The sequence below is a fragment of the Diadema antillarum genome, unplaced genomic scaffold (genome assembly GCF_040938485.1).
Source record: "Diadema antillarum isolate AM-2024a unplaced genomic scaffold, OU_Dant_1.0 seq00002022_RagTag, whole genome shotgun sequence".
NCBI classification, from domain to species: domain Eukaryota; kingdom Metazoa; phylum Echinodermata; class Echinoidea; order Diadematoida; family Diadematidae; genus Diadema; species Diadema antillarum.
The window spans coordinates 117,878-136,091 of record NW_027272677.1 but is presented as its reverse complement, the minus strand read 5'-3'; the positions used below and the strand labels follow the sequence as shown (position 1 = coordinate 136,091).

The window sequence follows — 18,214 nt, the reverse complement described above, 5'->3', positions numbered from 1 at the left end:
TAACAATATCATGATCTTTCACGCACAATTATCATAAATCATGCACAGACATATCGCAACCCACATGCTAGTCACTCAGTCAAGAAGAAAAGTACAAAATTAATGCATCCTCAGATCATTCAATCAATACAATCAATCATTCAATCGATCAAGCTGACAAAAAAATCTCAGACTATCATAACATAATCAAAGCTTTAAGCAAAAGAGCAATTTGTTTGAATGGGAGCACTTATTTGGACTGCTGGCTGAATTTTCAATCTTCTTTCAAGTTGGCGCAAGTCATTTTTGACACTCTGGACAAAGAGCGTCAGTGTTCAGCCAAGCGTGAACAAAAATTTGTTTTGTTGATTACACTTGATAGATAAGACTATTGGGCATCCATAAATATGAAAATATCTTCCAAATATTTTGAAATGTAGTTTAGACAATTTTTTCAAAAGTGTAACATTTTTTTTTTGGATACGCCCAGTAGAGGAAAGTGATTTACAGGGATGCCACCTTTGTAAAACAGCATTGCAGTGTTCTGAAAGCTCAAAGAGCAAATTTTGGCGGAAAAACAGTATTTTTACCTTTCCTGCAATAGACACGTGTAATAATACAATTGGTAAAACAGTATTTTACATAAAACCTTCAGTATTTCTTTGCAAAAAAAAACCAGTACAAAATATTGTAAAAAGTAACAGTTGGCATCTGTGGATTTACCCTTGGTGCTGATGACACAGGCGGTCTGTGGAGTGACGGTACCAGACACTTCTCCCCCAAGCTCCTGGACCCTGGCCCTCACCTCCGTGTTGGTCTGGCTCAGTTTGCCGTGGAGGACAATGGTGCAGTTGTGAAGAGGCAGCTCATCTTTCTTCTTGGCGGACTTTCTGCATTGGGATGGGGTGGGGGGGGGGGGGGGGGAGGAGGTTCAGGGGGTACACTTGGTTATTCCAATTCAACGAATCATACTACAGTCCACTTGTAAAACTCACTAATGCCATTTAAGTTTTAGTGGGTAAACTTGGTAATAATTCAAATTCTATGAATAAGACTGACATTCACATCTAACCCCCCCCCCCCATGAATGTCAAAGGCATGTCAATCATGTGCATACACATTAGTGATTTGAGACAGCACTTCTGGAAGAAGAAATAAAATGTGTTTGTTTGTTTGTTTATTGTTTTTTTTTCTATGAAACAACACATTTCTATTAAGTATCACCGTCTCTATGGAAACTTGTAAGAAACTGTAGTTGGCTGAAATGGCCAACTACCCAATAAGTGGTTATAAAAATGTCATAATTGAACAGGCAAACAATATGCAAGAAGAGAAAGAAAAGATTCCAACATAAAAATGAAGGTATTTATCAATACGAAAACAGTAGCTGGCAGAAGTCTGGGTTAATGGAAGAAGCATTCAAAAGTTTGACATCATCAACAACTTGTATTCTATTTTGAGCAAGATGCTGCTGATAGAAGTGCATTAAAGCTGCCGAAAGTAATGAGACATACATGAAAATGATCATGATAATGATACGTGTCAAGACGATGAAGTGTAACTAAATATGACAGAGTCATGTTCACGAAATATCTCTGTAGTTATTGTTATTGTTCCTTTTCTATTTGACTAACCGTTTGCCCTCTCCAGCAGCCTCCAAACTTGCTGATGTTGATGGCTCCTCATCTTCTGGAAAGAGCCTCTTGCCCTTGTTGTAAGGCTTGAACTTGAAACTTTCTCTAAAAACAGACAAGTACCACAAGAAGTTATTGAAAAAAAATGAGAGAAAAGATAAAGAAAACTGCATTTTTTTACATCCTAAGCACAACACAGGAAAGATCAGAAGTACAAAGATATGGCAAACTTTTGCATTAGGTCTGCACCTGGGGTGCCTTAGTATATATGGCATGGATTTTGTCAGACATCTGTCACATATTAAGATTGACTTGATGACAATTTATGGATGGTTTTGAATAATCTACATGATTTTCATTGTGACAAAGACGTACAATCATAAATTCATGAACTGAATATTCCTCATTCATGACTTTGAGCATTAACTGATTGAAAAACATTTAAAAGCACAACCAAATTACCATCAGTGACAAAATATGATAAAATGATAAAACAGTTGGGCACAATCATTTTCACTGCATTTGCTTTGATATGGCATCAGAAGTTCAAACAAGAACTAAGTCTATCCCATCTCCTAGTGGTATTGTAAATGTGTAACTCATGGTGTAGTTGAATCTTGACTAATCTCCAGATAACAGACCAAACTCTTCTGTTTTTGCATAGCACCCATTGAAATTCTACAACTTTAATTAGAGTTTGGTTGATAAATGACCATAGAGCAAAAACAAACATGAAATATTGCTATGGTGCCTAGTATGCCTCTGTCATGCAGCATTGTTCTTCAAATAGGTTCATAGTACATCTTGACATTGTAAAATGACAGTTTCTCATGATTAGCAAAAAATTGGAATGACATGTTCGGAAGTTTTGCTCAACCACAAACGTGTTGAGTTTTTACATTCCTTGAATAAGGTTTCACTTGGATGGTTAAATTGTTTCAGAGATCCTTGCCCTTTGACCCTATGCAAACAATTTTCTTCAAATAACTGGTTAAGTACTATCCAATTTTCACAGAAATATGGTGAGCTATTTAAAAAATATAGGAAAGTGAAATGTTAACATTTTCACTTGACCTTTGACCCCATCGCCCAAATATTTCCCTATGGAATCATTGTGCAGTGATGCATGTATATACCTAGTTAATCAAGTAAGTGCATATATTGAGTACCATAAATCTCGAAGGTATGGAGAAAATAGTATAATTTCAGTATTAAATAGTACAATTTTAGCAGTCCAACCTGACCTTTGGCTTCTTTACCCCCCCCCCCCCCCCCCCCCCTTCCCCCTTCCAAATTCCCAAGAGACTCATTATTAGGAACTAAGTTTCATGATGATACATTGGCCCATTTTCAAAGTTATGGATGAAAAAAAAAATGAATTTTAGCATTTTTCACTTGACTTTAGACCTTTGACAACTTGGCACAAAGCTTTGACTAGAGAATTTGCAGAGATGTGGGGGAAATTGTGAAATTTTATGAATTTGACCTTCAGCACATATGCCAAGTTTCATATGCCAAGTTAGGCCATCCACAAAATTGATTATGGACAACCAAAACCTTAATGCTTCCTGCAACACTTCATGATAAAGACATAAAAAATAAAAACTCACAAGAATTTACTGCTTTCTTTAAGGTACTCTGGAATCTCCCACTTGGCTTTCCTGGGTACATCCTTGCTCCGGAACTGGCATTTGGTCCAGGATGAGATGTTCCCCGTGCAGCGGTATCCCAGGCCAGACCCACTTAGGACTATCTGACCATTGGAGCACTCCTTGCATGGTTCCAAGATCCCGAACATCATCCCATCTGCAACACTGTTGAGGAGCTAAGCAAGACCAACAGACATCAAACACAAATAAATATGACAATTCCATAAGAGTCGAACAGTCTGTACAAAAACAAAAACTCAATCTTTTTTTGGCTATCAGTTGATACGAGACATGGCTTCTGAATTTTTTACCCAAGATTTTGGACAATCAACTCAAAGATCTGACAGCTTATCTTATGAATGGAGATATTGGAAGAGAAGGGGTACCTTCAGAATGAGAGAAATGGGAGAGAGCAGCTCCCTTTGACTTACTAGCACAATGCTATAGAGTACAAAAGTGTGATGTCATAGCCATTCATCGCCATGGAAACTGGTTCTAAACAACCTCACCTGGCCCAGTCTGTGAACACTATTGTTGCTAACCATACTTGTACTGTCAAACCTGTCTCAGCAACCAAGTGTCTATAGCAGCCACATGCTGTATACGACCACTAAAAGTAATTCCCTCTGAGAGAAAAGTATGTTAAAGAACTTGTCTATAGCGGCCACCTGTCTATAATGGCCACTATTTTTCATGTCCCTTGGGTGGCTGCTATATACAGGTTTGACTGCACTTGGTTCCATTTAACAAAATATTGTGACATTATCACTTTGGAACTCTATATGAATTGCACCTCTTTTCTTGCAAGAACATTCTGAATTTCATATCAAAGCTGTAGAAAATACAAAGATACTGACATTGAAGGATGTTACAACACCATTGATCAACACCGCAGACATACTATTACACTGTTTATGTTATCATTTACGTGGCCTAACATGCTGCGTGCATGTTCTTTTTAAGGCAAATTCACTTGACGTCACGTTTCATCTTGGAAAGTTATGAGCAGCAGCTGAAAGGAAAATCCAGCTTGGAACCTTGGACTTTGTCAATTCATTCCTGTTTACGATTAACTACAGTGTCTTTCACATTTACAGTAGATGCAGTTTATCACAGAATGCAATAACTGTCTGAACGAATGGTTAATTCAGGACTCAATTCCCATAGATGATTCCAAAAAGAAAGTCCAGACTCACCTATATGAAGATAATATTGTAAGTTATATATGCAATGCATGAATTATTTAAACATGCAATTGACTTTAAACTGTTTGACTCTCTTGCTTATTGTCAATGTTGATTCAGCGTTAATTTCTTAATATATTTTGAACCGTAAAGTACTTTGATACATTTTCTTTTTTTTTTGTAACAGATGCTACATAAATTCTTCATATTATCATTACCATTATTAACTATTTCCTTCTATTCATATCAATATGGCTAAACGAATGGCAGGAGCATTAAAAACCTCCTCCTAGTAATGGTATAGCAGCGCACACATTTGTAGTACTTTCTTTAGAGCATAAAGAGAGCTAAATCTGAGGGACAGCTTGCAAATAAACATCACTGTTCACATCGTATTGTGATATCAAAAGTTTATTCAGTGAGTGTACACAATTTGTAATGATAGCATATTGAGACTCAGAGATATTTTTAAAATGCCTGAGTTTCACTGAATCCTGATCTGAGTTTTATCAGAGAGAAACAACAAGATTCCATTTTGATTTTGCCTGGACAAAACAATCTCATTCAAATTCACCATATTTGAGGTTTCAATTGGGAAAAATTAGGGAAACTAACACAAAATTATAAATTAAAAATTTGTAGAGCTCCCAAGCTCACAAACCAAATACTCACATTACTCTCTCCTGTTGGTGGTGTAATGCCATTTGCTTCCAGAATTTCTTTCAGTCCGCTGTTATTCACTTGGCGATAAAGCTGATCTCTGATCTCCCACAATTTATCCATCTGAGCCTGATGTTCGCAAAAACAACCCAAAGAAAAGTGATTAACATTATGTGTTTTCTGCTACAAGCTAAAAGGCAACGCTTCACATTGGCACTAGTCCGACGGTCCCTAACCAGTGAAAATCACTGTCTGACCAGTAACTTTTGCAGGAATGGACCAGTAAAAAATGGGAAAACGGGGTACCTACTGGTTTGACAGACAGGTAGAACCAGTAGAAAAAATGGGTAAGTGTGCAGCCCTGTAAAAGGCATTTCACCAGAAGAAATTCCACTGAAAAGTTACACTGAATGATATCCATAGTGCTTTAATGTCAAGTTGACATACAATTTTACATCAAGGAATATGTTACAAAAGCACTATTGAAAAAAAGGTTTGTTAGTCTAATTTTCAGTGAGTGATAACATACTGCTCCAAGGGATGTAAATGTTGACTGTCATATGCAATAACTTTATCATCATTTTAATCCAAGAACTTTTCAGATGGCTGAAATGCTTGGCACACACCTATGTGAGTCTCTGCAAATATTAACTTTGTAAAAGCTCAAAAGTAAGGATATGGTTGCAGAAATAAAACACCACTTCACAAGACAATGCCTTCCTTTTGATGAAACAGTTCATGATGCGAATTCTATGATTTTACTGCGGGTCATGCCAACCAGCAGACATCTCAAAAATTCACAACTACAAGAGCAAACTATAAACTGTATACCGAACAAGTACCAACATGAAAATGGATGTGTGGGTCTAGAAAATGCAAGTGCACTGACTGTTCACTAATAAAAAAACTCTTTTGCCTACCGAGTTCGCAACTTTTGACATCATAACATGGATTTATGTCTTTGCTCTGCTTACCTACATATACTCACAGAATGAATATGCAGATGTAGAATTACAACGGCACAGTTGCCACATTTTGTTTGCTTGTTTTCTTCCTTAGCACAGTAGTTCCTCGGTAACATTTCAGCACTTTGAGTTTTATAGTCCTTTTTTAATTTCCGAGGGGCAGTGGGGTAAAAAAGCTATAGGTCAGTAAGTCCTTAAACTAATGGCCGTGTGTTTAATGAGCTCTCTTACAAGAAGAGACCCGAGGATGTGATCCAATAAAAGTCAAGTTGTGTATACCAGATGCTTGATAGAAAACTTGCGAGCTGGACTGACCTTAAGGTCTTTCTCCAGTTTGCTGAGCTTGGGCGCTGCCTTCTTAGCAGGTGGACCCCCTTTGCCACCTTTCTTAGAGCTCTTTGCTTGAGGAATGACATCCCTGCACAGGAAAAGAGTACACTCTGGTAAGAGCTCTGTGTTGGAATGATTGAGAGCTAGATAGAGAAATTCTGTGTCTGACACTCCCTGGTCATTATTCACAAGTGGATGTACAGTATGTCCCCCCCCCAAAAAAAAAAATTACAATCAGATTTTCGCATTGATAACACCCAAAATGATTAAACTGTCTAAATGCTACTTCGGAGTCAATATAACATCTTAGCTCTATTTTGCAGAAAACCCCATTCAATTTGGTTAAGCGGTCACAGAGAAATGTGAATTGTTGGAAAGCATGTCATGAGTCTGATTCTTCCAAGTTTAGCACTTCAATGCTTTTGTGTGTGAATACAATAGACAGAACTTGGAGGGAAGAGATTCTTGACATCCTCTACAAAATTCCTCATTTCTCTTTGACTACTGAAACAAATCGAATGGGGTTTTCTGTAAGATGTGGGCAATGAGTTGAAGTTTCATACCCTGAATTTGTATTTGGATTGATTCACTATTTTTAAAGATATCATTGCGGAGGATCCCGTTGTAATTTTCTGGGGGACATACGGTAGAGCTTGTTCATTTGAACAGTCTTGATTATAAGTTTTATTTCATTCAACGGTTTTGCTCTGCAGGATAAACAAATAATAAAACAGTAATCTTGTATCATATTATCTTTTTTTTTCCAAATGAAATGTCACTCTCATTTTCACAGAGACTTTATTTAGGGGAAAAATATGTCTAGAAATCATAAAATGGGGAAGTATGAAAAATTTGTCCTTTTACCTAAATGTTATAGATAATACAAACTTCTGCTATTTGCAAAATTGATGACACAAACTTGATCATGGTTCCCTACTATTTTGTTCTTGATTGACTTTTGGCAATGGATAAAATTCATCCATGTAGTACCCAGTAACTTTTTTTTTTTTTTGGGGGGGGGGGGGGGAGTTGTAAGCTAGCTAGATGGAACAGCATCTTTCACACATTCTGACAATCTTGAAAATATTTCTGGCAACAAAATTTACTCTCAAGCACCTATTCCATATATAGTACTGCAAACATGGAATTAGTCACAGCTTGGAAAGTAATGGAAAATGTTTGCAGTTCACTGCAAAAAAAAAAAATCTTGAAAATAATAACACATAACACACATAATTTTTTCTATCGAGAGACACCCTGAAATTGGCCAAGCATGAATTTTTCTGAGTGGAAAAGCTGTCACTTTGACAGTGTTTCTCACCCAAACTTTGTCTGCAGGGTCTTCTTGTCTCCAGCAGTGAGGCAATTGAACCCGGAGAGCATCTTGGCAGTGCCACTGGGAGGCCATCCAGGGAGGACATCCTCATCACCCTGTGAGTCAATGAAGCAGTCCACATGATGCCAGCGGGCAACCAGACCATAGGACTCCTCCTCCTGCTCCTCCATGAAAGCAATTCTCATCTCTCTCTGTAAAACACAAACAATTAAAACAAATAATCAGATATTTAATTCATCATTTTTAGGTGTTTTTCTTAATACAAAATTATACTTTCTCTATCAATTAGATTTTGAAATAAAAGTGAAGGATGCCATATAAACACAAAGACAACCCATTCTGAGTCTGGACAATTTTTAGTTGCAGCATCACATTTCGGCAATCATTTACAGATGCCTATTTTTTTTAAAGTCAAATGAGAACAGACCAGCTGATATATCAGTATGAGATATCTTGACTCAGTTCACTACAACAAAAGACTTCATAATCATGTATGGAAAAGAATCACTGAGGGGTAAAGAGACGCACGTCAGCAATATTACTCCCGCAGATGCGACACCTGCTGCGACCGGACCTGGCATACTCGACACAGAACCTGTCGAGGATCCGGTCGGGATCGCCCGTCTCGGCATCATCCGTCTGGGCGTCGGGGTCTGCGCTCTTCGCTGGCTTGCTGGACGTCTTTCCTGCCATGGAGTCCTTAATCCTCTGCTGGTCGTCCCACCGCAGGCTAGCAAACCCACCTGTAGAGAACACCAAACATCAACTGTATCATTTGGGAGAGCTCTGACCGTTGCCATGGCAGAAATCCCATGAATGTCACGAATGTAATCATATCACAACAATGAAGATTATTTACTAAAAGGAAAGACAAAAACAAAGTAATTTTCAAGGTATGGAGAAAAAGCGCAATTTCTGTATTGAACAGTAAATTGTTATCATTTTCATCTGGCCTTTGATTTATAAGAGAATCACTGTCAGGCAGAACATACATAAATTCAGCATGTACTAGGTTTCAAGATAACTTGAGCCACTTCCGAGATATGGAGAAAGAAGTAAGTTCAGCACTTTCACTTGATCTTTGACCTTTTGACCTTTGACGTTCTTGGCAAAAAAAAAAATCCCAGAGAATCTCTATTGGGTTACACATGCATACATCGAGTTTTAAAAAAAATCCTGCTGGCATTGCATAAATATAAGGAAAATAGTAAAATTTTGAAGTATTGCCCTTGACCTTTGACCCCTGATCTTTGACCCCATGAACCCTAAATTCCCTAGATAACCACTGCCAGTCAGTAGATGCATATATACTATGTTCCATGAAGATACCTTGAACAATTTCCAAGATACAGAGAAAAAAGTGAAATTTTAACATTTTGCAAACAAATCTGGTAACTTGTCCCTAAGCCCAAATCCAAGCTCTCTGAAAATCTGACGAAAATTTTCTCAGTCAAACAATTTTCTCACAAAAATGGTAACATCAGACAGAGATGAGGTAAACCAAAGATGAAAATGAAAAGCATACCTTTGCAAAAGAGGTAAGTAATGCAGAATTACAAAGGAGCATGAATTCAAATCAGATTTTAAGAGATTTGCATAGATTCCTACATGCCATTACAAACAACAATTTATTGACATGCTTCATACTCTGTAATTAATTAAAATATGATATTTGGGTTGAAACTTCTTCTACTTTCAAAATGCAACTTTTAGGTAAATCATTTTGTACAGCTAATCCAAACATGAGTCAATTGGCGGAAACATGGCAAGTGTTGTTGTTTTTTTTTTCTTTTGCAGTTCTTTAGGACTATAAAATTACTTTTCAGAATATAATACTTCTGTCCAAAACAAAGTTTCCAAGGTATTCTGTTGAGCCCTAATGCTCACTAAAGGGAAAACTCACTAAAGAGAGAGCACAACAGAAGAAATCTTGCAACAATTTTAACATTTGAATTATATATACTGATGTTTAAGGAAAATGAATTAACTAATGGACAATACATTTTGACTTAATTTTTGAAATAGCCATTGCAGTTGATATCTGACTAACCTATATTTATGCACTGGAAATATTTGATCGACTGGGAATGAAAATATATATATATATATATTATATATATATATATATATACTTGATGGTAATACTTGAGAATTACACTCACCTGCCAATTTTTACTACAGTATTTGTATTCAAAATAATTCATCAATGGGGTACATTTTCCAATAATCAAACTTACTATTGGACATTATAGACACTGTAGTGTTATATGTGTAAAGCTAATGTGCACATTGCTGAAATGAGAAACAAAACAAAATGCAAAATATCCATTTTCTCTATTTCATGAGCATAAGCAGGCAACCAATTCTACTGTACACAAAGATTTATATTACCAATGTCATGCTGGCTTGTTGGCTTATTTTTCTTGAAGAAACAGTTGTAGTGGAACCAATTGGGTATCTTCCCATCAAATACCGGAGACTGTATTAAAAAAAAACAACAACAAGTATTTCAACATAATTATCGATGACTTCGGCTTCTGATGGTGGGAACTCATTTATGTTCTGACTCCTCATATAAAGACATATCCACAAACTTTGCAGCAGTACCAGGAGTAATATATCACGAAGTGATATATTAGTACGAGGAGTAATCACATATATACTTTTTGTAAATTGCCTGACCTTGCTGTGGTTTTTGTCACAAATCTATCATTAAAATGATATTTTGGCCTGTGTGTTAGATATTCACCACATTCACTGGGGCAGGGCATACTTGCGCGGCATGAAACCAATGTCAACTGAAGCTGGCAACCATATTAGCATGGTTGGTAATTCAGTTCATGTATGGTGGCCTTTTCCCCCTCAGCATCGTCTTTGTTTTCTGTTCTATTATTTCCCCTGCAGCACCACTCTCTTATCCTTTCTATTGATACAGTCCTGATTTTTTTTTTTAATCTTTACTGTTTGCTAACTGACTGTGATCACACAAGTCCAAAGGGCATATTTGTGCATGTGTAATTGTCTGTATTCAAATCATATTTGGGTATGTGTGTAAAGACAGAACAACTGATAGAAGAAGGCAATCCACAACTGGATGGTGATTGAAGTGGATTGTCACATTAAAGCTACCATATTAGAATCAGATGTCACTCCCAGCATATGAACTGTCGCTTGCTTCAGTTGCTATCCACTGGTTGCATACAATGTGATACTGTATCACCAGCTGAGAGGCAGGCAGTGTGAAAAGAACACAGAACACTAAACAAATTGGTGAGAAAAAGTTACAAGAGCAGAGGGACCATGTACTTCCATAAATGACTAAGTACTAGTAATATGACTTAAAAATACAACACTTTTCATTCCAACACTACATTTCCCTAATATGACATCTACAATACATCTGTCTTTTATCATCAGCATTCATGCAGCAATTCCTGATATTTTTGCAGAATTTAATCTTAATATCATGTAATCAGTTAAAAAATAAACAAATAAATAAATAAATAAACAATTTAAAAAAGAAGAGATAATTGAGTAAGTCTTTTCATGGGTTTCCAATATACAGTAGTATCATTTCCTTAGCTGTATCACTGTCATAATTCATTGAATGAATGCAACATCTCATGACGGTGTCAAGGTGGGGTTTGGGAGCAGGATGGAAAGAGGATATTTCATATCTTAATAAAAAATCTTTTTGGCTAAATAAGGGAGCTGCACTTAGAAATACAGAAGTATGCAGTCATAATCAATGACATCAGAAGATCACAAAGGTGTTTCTTTTTTTCTTTTTCTTTTTTAAAAAGGTTATTCAGTGATGAATTGACCACTTTAAAAATAGAAATCACTGAATGTAATACTGCATTGAAGGATTACACATTGTACACCACATCCCAAAGGGACATCTTGGTCACAACACTGAAATTCTTCGTCATTTGCTATAGATGTGAAGAGCTAGGTCAAGTACATCATTCTTTGCTTCTTAAAAAATTTGGGACAGCATTCACTTCCTGTGTCTCAGACTATCCTGCCATAGACAGCTGTTGAGGATTAGGTTTGCAGGGGAGAAAATACAGAAAGATGGAGAACTAGTTCAGTTACAAATAAATTACGTAATAAAGTGAGGTTTCCATCAGAGGACTGTGGCAGTCTCTGTATTGATATAGCCAATAGATGAAGTTGGGCATTCATGTATACTCTCATATCCAAGGAAGATATCTCAAATTCCAATGATCTAAATTGCACCAAAATCTCAGGATATAAGTATTACCATATTTCCTACCACTCACGTAACATTCGAACCAAATTGGTCATTGGGAAGCGTTGATATCGACGTCTACAGTTATACTTTCAAATCATTGCCCAAAACAACTTGCTTTTTGTGAGATATCACGGCCTATGCTGCCTGCACAACCTGAAACTGAAGTTAGCCGTCTAATATGTGACAACTCTTTCAAGTAACCACGAGCAAGAAAAATAAGATAAGAAAATCAAGGCAAAATGGCTCATGACAAGTTGAATCAATTCATATGAGAAATGCACTTTCCTAGATTCCACAGAATCAGTCTGTCTCTGCATGTCTCTTTTTCTGTCTGTATGTGCATGATCATCACACACAGACAAAAAGAGACAGACACACACACATATGTACTGTATAAACTGTTATTTTTGCAAAGGTTTAATTTTTGCGAATTTCGCGAATCACAGTTGGATCGCGAATTTAACGACACGCAAAATTGTCTCCATGCGCTTTGTTAATAGAGCATTAACATAAGCATCAGCGTGAGTCCTGTTCACATAATACTAGACAGCTAGCTTCAGTTTCAGATTGTGCAAGCAGCATCACTTGTGAAGATTGATTTTGTTTTGAGCGACGACATTAATAAAGTCAATGTCGATATCAATGTTTCCCAGTAACTAACCTGTGGTTGAAATTCATGTACCGGTAAGTGATACGGAAAAACATAAGACCTTTCGAGTATATCCTGTGATATTGTGCAACTTGGTTCACTGGAATCGAGATATCTACATGTATGGACGTTATCGCTCTCCTCCCGGGATCCGTGAAGCCAGACGCAGTCTCTGCGGAACATATCCCAGACGACCAGATACAGACCAATCTTTGGTCAAATCAACTCTGAGTGCGGAAGTCGACTGACAGTCATCATCATGCGAGAGATAATAATAACATGACAAATCTGATGCCAGTCAGATTTGAACAACTGTACACTGATCTCAGCTGCTGTTACTCTAGCCCGACCAGACGCCATGCTTTGCACGGCGTCTCGTGCGCCTGTCGCAATACTTGTGTACAGCGACAGCTCGACAGGGCTGTGCATTACTGCAGTGTTAATACTTGTGCAAGTTGAGTCGTGGTACTACAAATTTGCCTACAGTACGAGTCATACAGCTTCATTTATTTCAATACAAGGTTCTCCATCAATACTTTTCATGGTCATGGTATGATCTATGGAGTTAAAAGAGATGATGGGATGGGTATCGAAATACACAGGTGCAATAAATGACCATCGGCATTCATTCATTGCGAAACATGTGATGTGATATGTGTAATATTGTTATTATATTACTAGGATGGATGGAGGATGAGCCGCAAAGTGTATAATTGCTTGACCGAAAGATCGGTCTGTATCTGTCCGTCGGGGAATGTTCCGCGGAGACTATGTCTGGCTTCACGGATCCCCTCCGTATACGGAGGACAGCGTTAATGGCAAAATATAAAAGAGTCCTCCGGACAGACGGATCTTTCTGTCTACATTATTGCTTACTACACCTGTAAACTTTACTTTCAACAACTCAACACTGATGTCGTTACAATGGTGCAGTGTGGGCACAGATTATGTAATTTACAGTACTCACCTGGACCATTTTAGCCAGTCTCAGACTGTCCTTGGAGATCGAACTCCGACATAGCTTGCATGACGAACGATTACTTTTAGCATACTCAGCCCGAAAGGGTCGATCTCTCTTTTCGTCATCTGCCATTGCTTTCTTGTCTTTGTGAGAATCAACAGCTTGGCTGATCGCACAATTCGCTGGTTTGGTAGGCACTCACTTGACTCGGTTGGTTACTTCGTAAAGTTGTGCAATGTGTCAGTCAGTCAGTCGTGCCCTACAAATAGCTGGCACAAATCGCTGCATGCGGCTACCGGCTTACTACTCAACTGCTACCGGTCTTCGCCCCGCTGCCGTCCTCTGATCCCGTTGGCCGTGCACCCTATGCAACACGTTGTGGACAGACTCAACATAAGCACACTTCATAACATGCCCGTACAAGAAGCCGATGGGATTGCCCAATAGCGCGTCCTCTACGGATAGGTGGGGTGAATGGAAGCCAAAGAGATTTTTGTCAAAGCAAAAACGTGCCCCAACAGGCACCAGAAACCGAGAGCTGTCGTCATTATCAAATGAGCAGCTGAACCTATCTATGCGTGATGATACAAACGTGTCTGGAAAAAAAACCCCGTAATGACAGATTTTGTTTTTCTTCCTTTCATCATCAAATACCGTAGAAAGTACACATTTATCGTATAAATATAATGATAAGGTGGACATTTCCCTGTAGGTCCTAAATGCACGGGGTTAAATGCCATTTCAAGAGTCTTGCGAAAATTACACGATAACAATTCAGGAGAAACACTATATCTTTGTCATCAGTCATCTTACTTAACCAGGGGCGGATCCAGGGAGGACCGCAACCGGCGCACGCCCCCCCCCCCTTTATTTTTTGTTGAAACAAAAGAAATAAAAAGAAAAAAAATGGGGGAGGGGTGCGTGCGCCCCCCCCCTTTAGTTTTGTAAACGCGCCCCCTCTTTACGGAATTCCTGGATCCGCCCCTGCTTAACCTACCGTTTGTTTAGGTCAATTGGTTTTCAGTCTCTGACAAAACAATGTTCTTAGGCCCTATTACTAGACATGCAATCCTATTTACGTCCATATACGTAAAAACACGTACAAACAAACAAAACAAATACGATATTTGAGATTGCATTCAGTTCGACATCCGCGAATTATAAAGCCCATGAGTTATGCATGAGTTCGACACTACTGAAAGCAAATATTAGGCCCACTACTCTACAGGCCTACTTTTGGTGTGGCCAAGTATCGTAACGGAAAAGAAAATGAATATACTTTTAGGCGACTCAGCCGTTTTCCAATGTATGAAAAGCAGCAGTGCAGACGGTATGCGAAAGGATAATTCAGATAGCATATCACAAGGGGAAATAGAAATAAATACTTATCAATATCGACGTATGGACGTATAAATGTGGATGGACGTAATATGGACGTAATATAGGCCTACTTATGTCCATATACTAATCGTAATACTTGAGACGTAATTCTTATACATAATTATTATCAAAAATACAAAGGAAATATGATATTTGAGATTGCATGCACACGTCCGGCACACACTTGATATATACATTCGAAATCGAAATAATGAAGAATAAAACCAGTGAACAACAATATTCGACACCATTGAAACAGAATATCTTTAAAAATCCCTCTCCCCTTTTCAGGACCAGCGCTGTTCATCTGTATCATATTGACATATATACAAAACAATGTGTAACGAATTTAACCTAACCAACTCTTTCATCAACTGCATGCCAGCACTCATATAGGTTCCCGTGTTAGTGTAACTTATTACGTCTTATGTCTACATAATTTCTTATGACCAGTTAGAGTGGTGGTGGTGGTGGTGGTGGTGGTGGTATGGTGGTAGTGGTGGTGGTGTGTGTAGGGGGGGGGGTGAGCTTTTAAAGATGATTTGCGATTTCTTTTTTTCTGCATGCCCCTGTATTTGTGGGCAACTATATGCGACTGGTCATGGTAACATTGATGGGATAAACAGATCATCAAATTTCTACATAGAGACCTCACAAAGACATCATGAGTAATGACAGGTAAGATTTGCATTATAAAGTGAACATCTCTATTTAGTGTCTGTGCTAAGGAATTTCCCTTATGATGCAGCATACACCCAATGTTACAATTTTTATGGGAGCAGGTTATAGGCCACGACCAGTTAGCCACCATAGCAGCATTTCAAAATGTTGCTGTGGTGCACTGCATGTCAATGACAAATCTCTCTCTTTACAAAACGACAACGACGACGACGACGACGACAACAACGACAACTATCACTACATTGCTTGATAAGTTTTGTTTCGTTTCGTTTATCTATTTCCATTTCAAATAAAAACTACAACAAAAACAATGCATACAATACACTTACCGTAATCACCTCTTACTTACAATCTGAAATAACGCCTTTGATTCAAGCTTTGATATGAAGTCTAAGTGAAATGTGAAATAAACAGAGAACTTGAAGAAAAGGCTCAGGGGTCTTGTTGGGGAAAAGCCCTCTATACAGCGTATAGCAATTAAGAATTCAAAATGTTCACATCAGGATCTATATCTTCTATAGTTCACTCATAAGAAATATATACCAAAAGTAAGATTCAAATTGATGGAATTCCTAAATCTGTGCAATTATTACAGTGTATACATTTTGTCACATGTACCAACTTGCCTGAGACAGTAAAACTTATGTTGATCTCCTTCCAGATACACAAGACATTACACTCGCATTAATGACACACAAACACAACATAGTACAATCTTTAGCTACAGAAAGATCAAAACAAACTGTGGGGAAAAAACAGATAAGTAATGGTATTCACAGAATAAAGAACATAAGCAGGCTTTTACATAAACCAAAAAAGAAAGTACAGTACATATAAAAAAATGAAAGAAAAGTGAGAGAACAGGTATAAAGTGGGTCAAATGAATCAACCTGTCTTTTCAACTTGAGTTGGGGACAAAATCCACCAGGAATTTAACATTAATTTTGAGATATTAGCGACATCATAATCTATACAACTTTTTGAGGTCATCATTATTATGGATCACTTTTGTTTGACTGTTTTTGTTTTTGTACGTGTTGATTTGTTTGTTGTGTCGTATTTCAGGGCGAGTTGGTTTGGGTTTCAGTTTATTACGGGCTGACATGGGAAGGGGGACTGAGATAGGGACGTAACAACAGGGAAGGTTTCTGAAGTCTTTAACATCATGCCAATGGAGTCCGTTTTTATGCCACGTTTTTATACGATCGTTCTTTGCAGTTCAGCTTTGCATACATGTCCGGTTAGTTATCTATTTGTCAAGTATTATTCCGTGTTGTTCTCTCTCTATACTGTATTTGTTATGCTTTGTCATTATTTTATATGTAAAAATCCGGCAATGAGTTTCCTGTAATGTTTTTTATTCTAATTGGACGAATAAAAATGAATTGAATTGAATTGAATTGAATTAAATTGAATTGAATTGAATTGAATGTCTTTTCCTTTCAGCAGTGCATACTCACGTCCATCCTTGCTCCACGCCTTGCCCACTTTTGTGTTTGACCGAGTGTCATTCAACAGCTTTTGATTTCGAGAGGTGTGATCTTCGACAATTGCCATCTTCTGACCTTTCAGTTTACGTCGCTTTGAGATGAACTCTTGTCGCTTTCTGTATGACTTGAATTTGATGATAATGCCTCTTGGACTGTCCTTGTTGGGAATGTTCCTTTCTGTTGCCAACCCTGTGGGAGCGCTCGATGTCGTCCAACTTCAGATCAACTTGAAGATGCTCGCTAGGGAAGCAAAGCGTCCTCATTCCATAACATAGACATGCAAGACGTGAATGTCAACGACAAGGGCACGGGGGAAATGCGTTTAACCAAAATGTTACATCTCAGGAATGTGAAAGAACGCGTTTTTGAACGAGTATGCGCGTGTTGCGCGCGCCGGGTTTTTGCCAGGCCAGCTACTACATTATTCATGATATATGCTCACTGAATGGAACCAGTCACCAGGTTACACCAGATGTGATTATGGTGTCGCCAGGTAGATTTGCTTCAGCTCTAATTACAGGGAGAAACAAATTTTTGGTGTGTTAGATGGTGGTGGAGATGGAAATTTAAGCAGGATAGTCAGCAACACAGATCAAAGTTTTCATGACTCTACAAATTACAGTACTACTTTGCTATATCACGGTGAACTTGATAGGCCCTATAATAGGTTGATGATTTTTGTAAACGTTGCACAAGAGCGCGGTAGATAAATATTTTACGGGTTGAGGAGGTCCCTTGAATCAAAAGTTCAATTGAATTCGATTCGATTCAAATCAATTTGACATATCTTAGATATAAAAATGACATCACAAAGTCTAACGTCATATAAACAAGGGCAATGGCAAACAAACAAAGAAACAAAGTGACAAAGCACAACCCAATGAATGCAGCTGATGTAGGGGAACTACCAAAGGCCCTTGACCTGTCAAGGCGTAGTCACCCATAAAACAACAGTTATATATCAATACAAAATAGTACATAACAGACTCGAAATATGAGATATACATAAATGAGTCCATCACAGACTTATTATGGTTACTAGATACAAAATGGGCTTA

At 37.9% G+C, this 18,214-nt stretch overlaps 1 protein-coding gene across 1 annotated transcript in view; it reads right to left on the bottom strand.

Moving 5' to 3' along the window:
• LOC139713648 (poly [ADP-ribose] polymerase 1-like) overlaps positions 1-13,959 on the bottom strand; it is a 63,216-nt gene extending 49,257 nt beyond the window's left edge. Inside the window, exons 1-9 of the mRNA XM_071625356.1 lie at positions 13,612-13,959; positions 10,129-10,216; positions 8,266-8,480; positions 7,723-7,928; positions 6,387-6,489; positions 5,119-5,235; positions 3,224-3,438; positions 1,614-1,718; positions 703-869 (exon numbers count right to left, since the gene is read on the bottom strand). Of these exons, the coding sequence (XP_071481457.1) occupies positions 703-869; positions 1,614-1,718; positions 3,224-3,438; positions 5,119-5,235; positions 6,387-6,489; positions 7,723-7,928; positions 8,266-8,480; positions 10,129-10,216; positions 13,612-13,737 (1,342 nt within the window). The 5' untranslated portion in view covers positions 13,738-13,959. The remainder of the gene's footprint in view (positions 1-702; positions 870-1,613; positions 1,719-3,223; positions 3,439-5,118; positions 5,236-6,386; positions 6,490-7,722; positions 7,929-8,265; positions 8,481-10,128; positions 10,217-13,611) is intronic.
• Between the last annotated feature and the right edge of the window lie 4,255 nt (positions 13,960-18,214).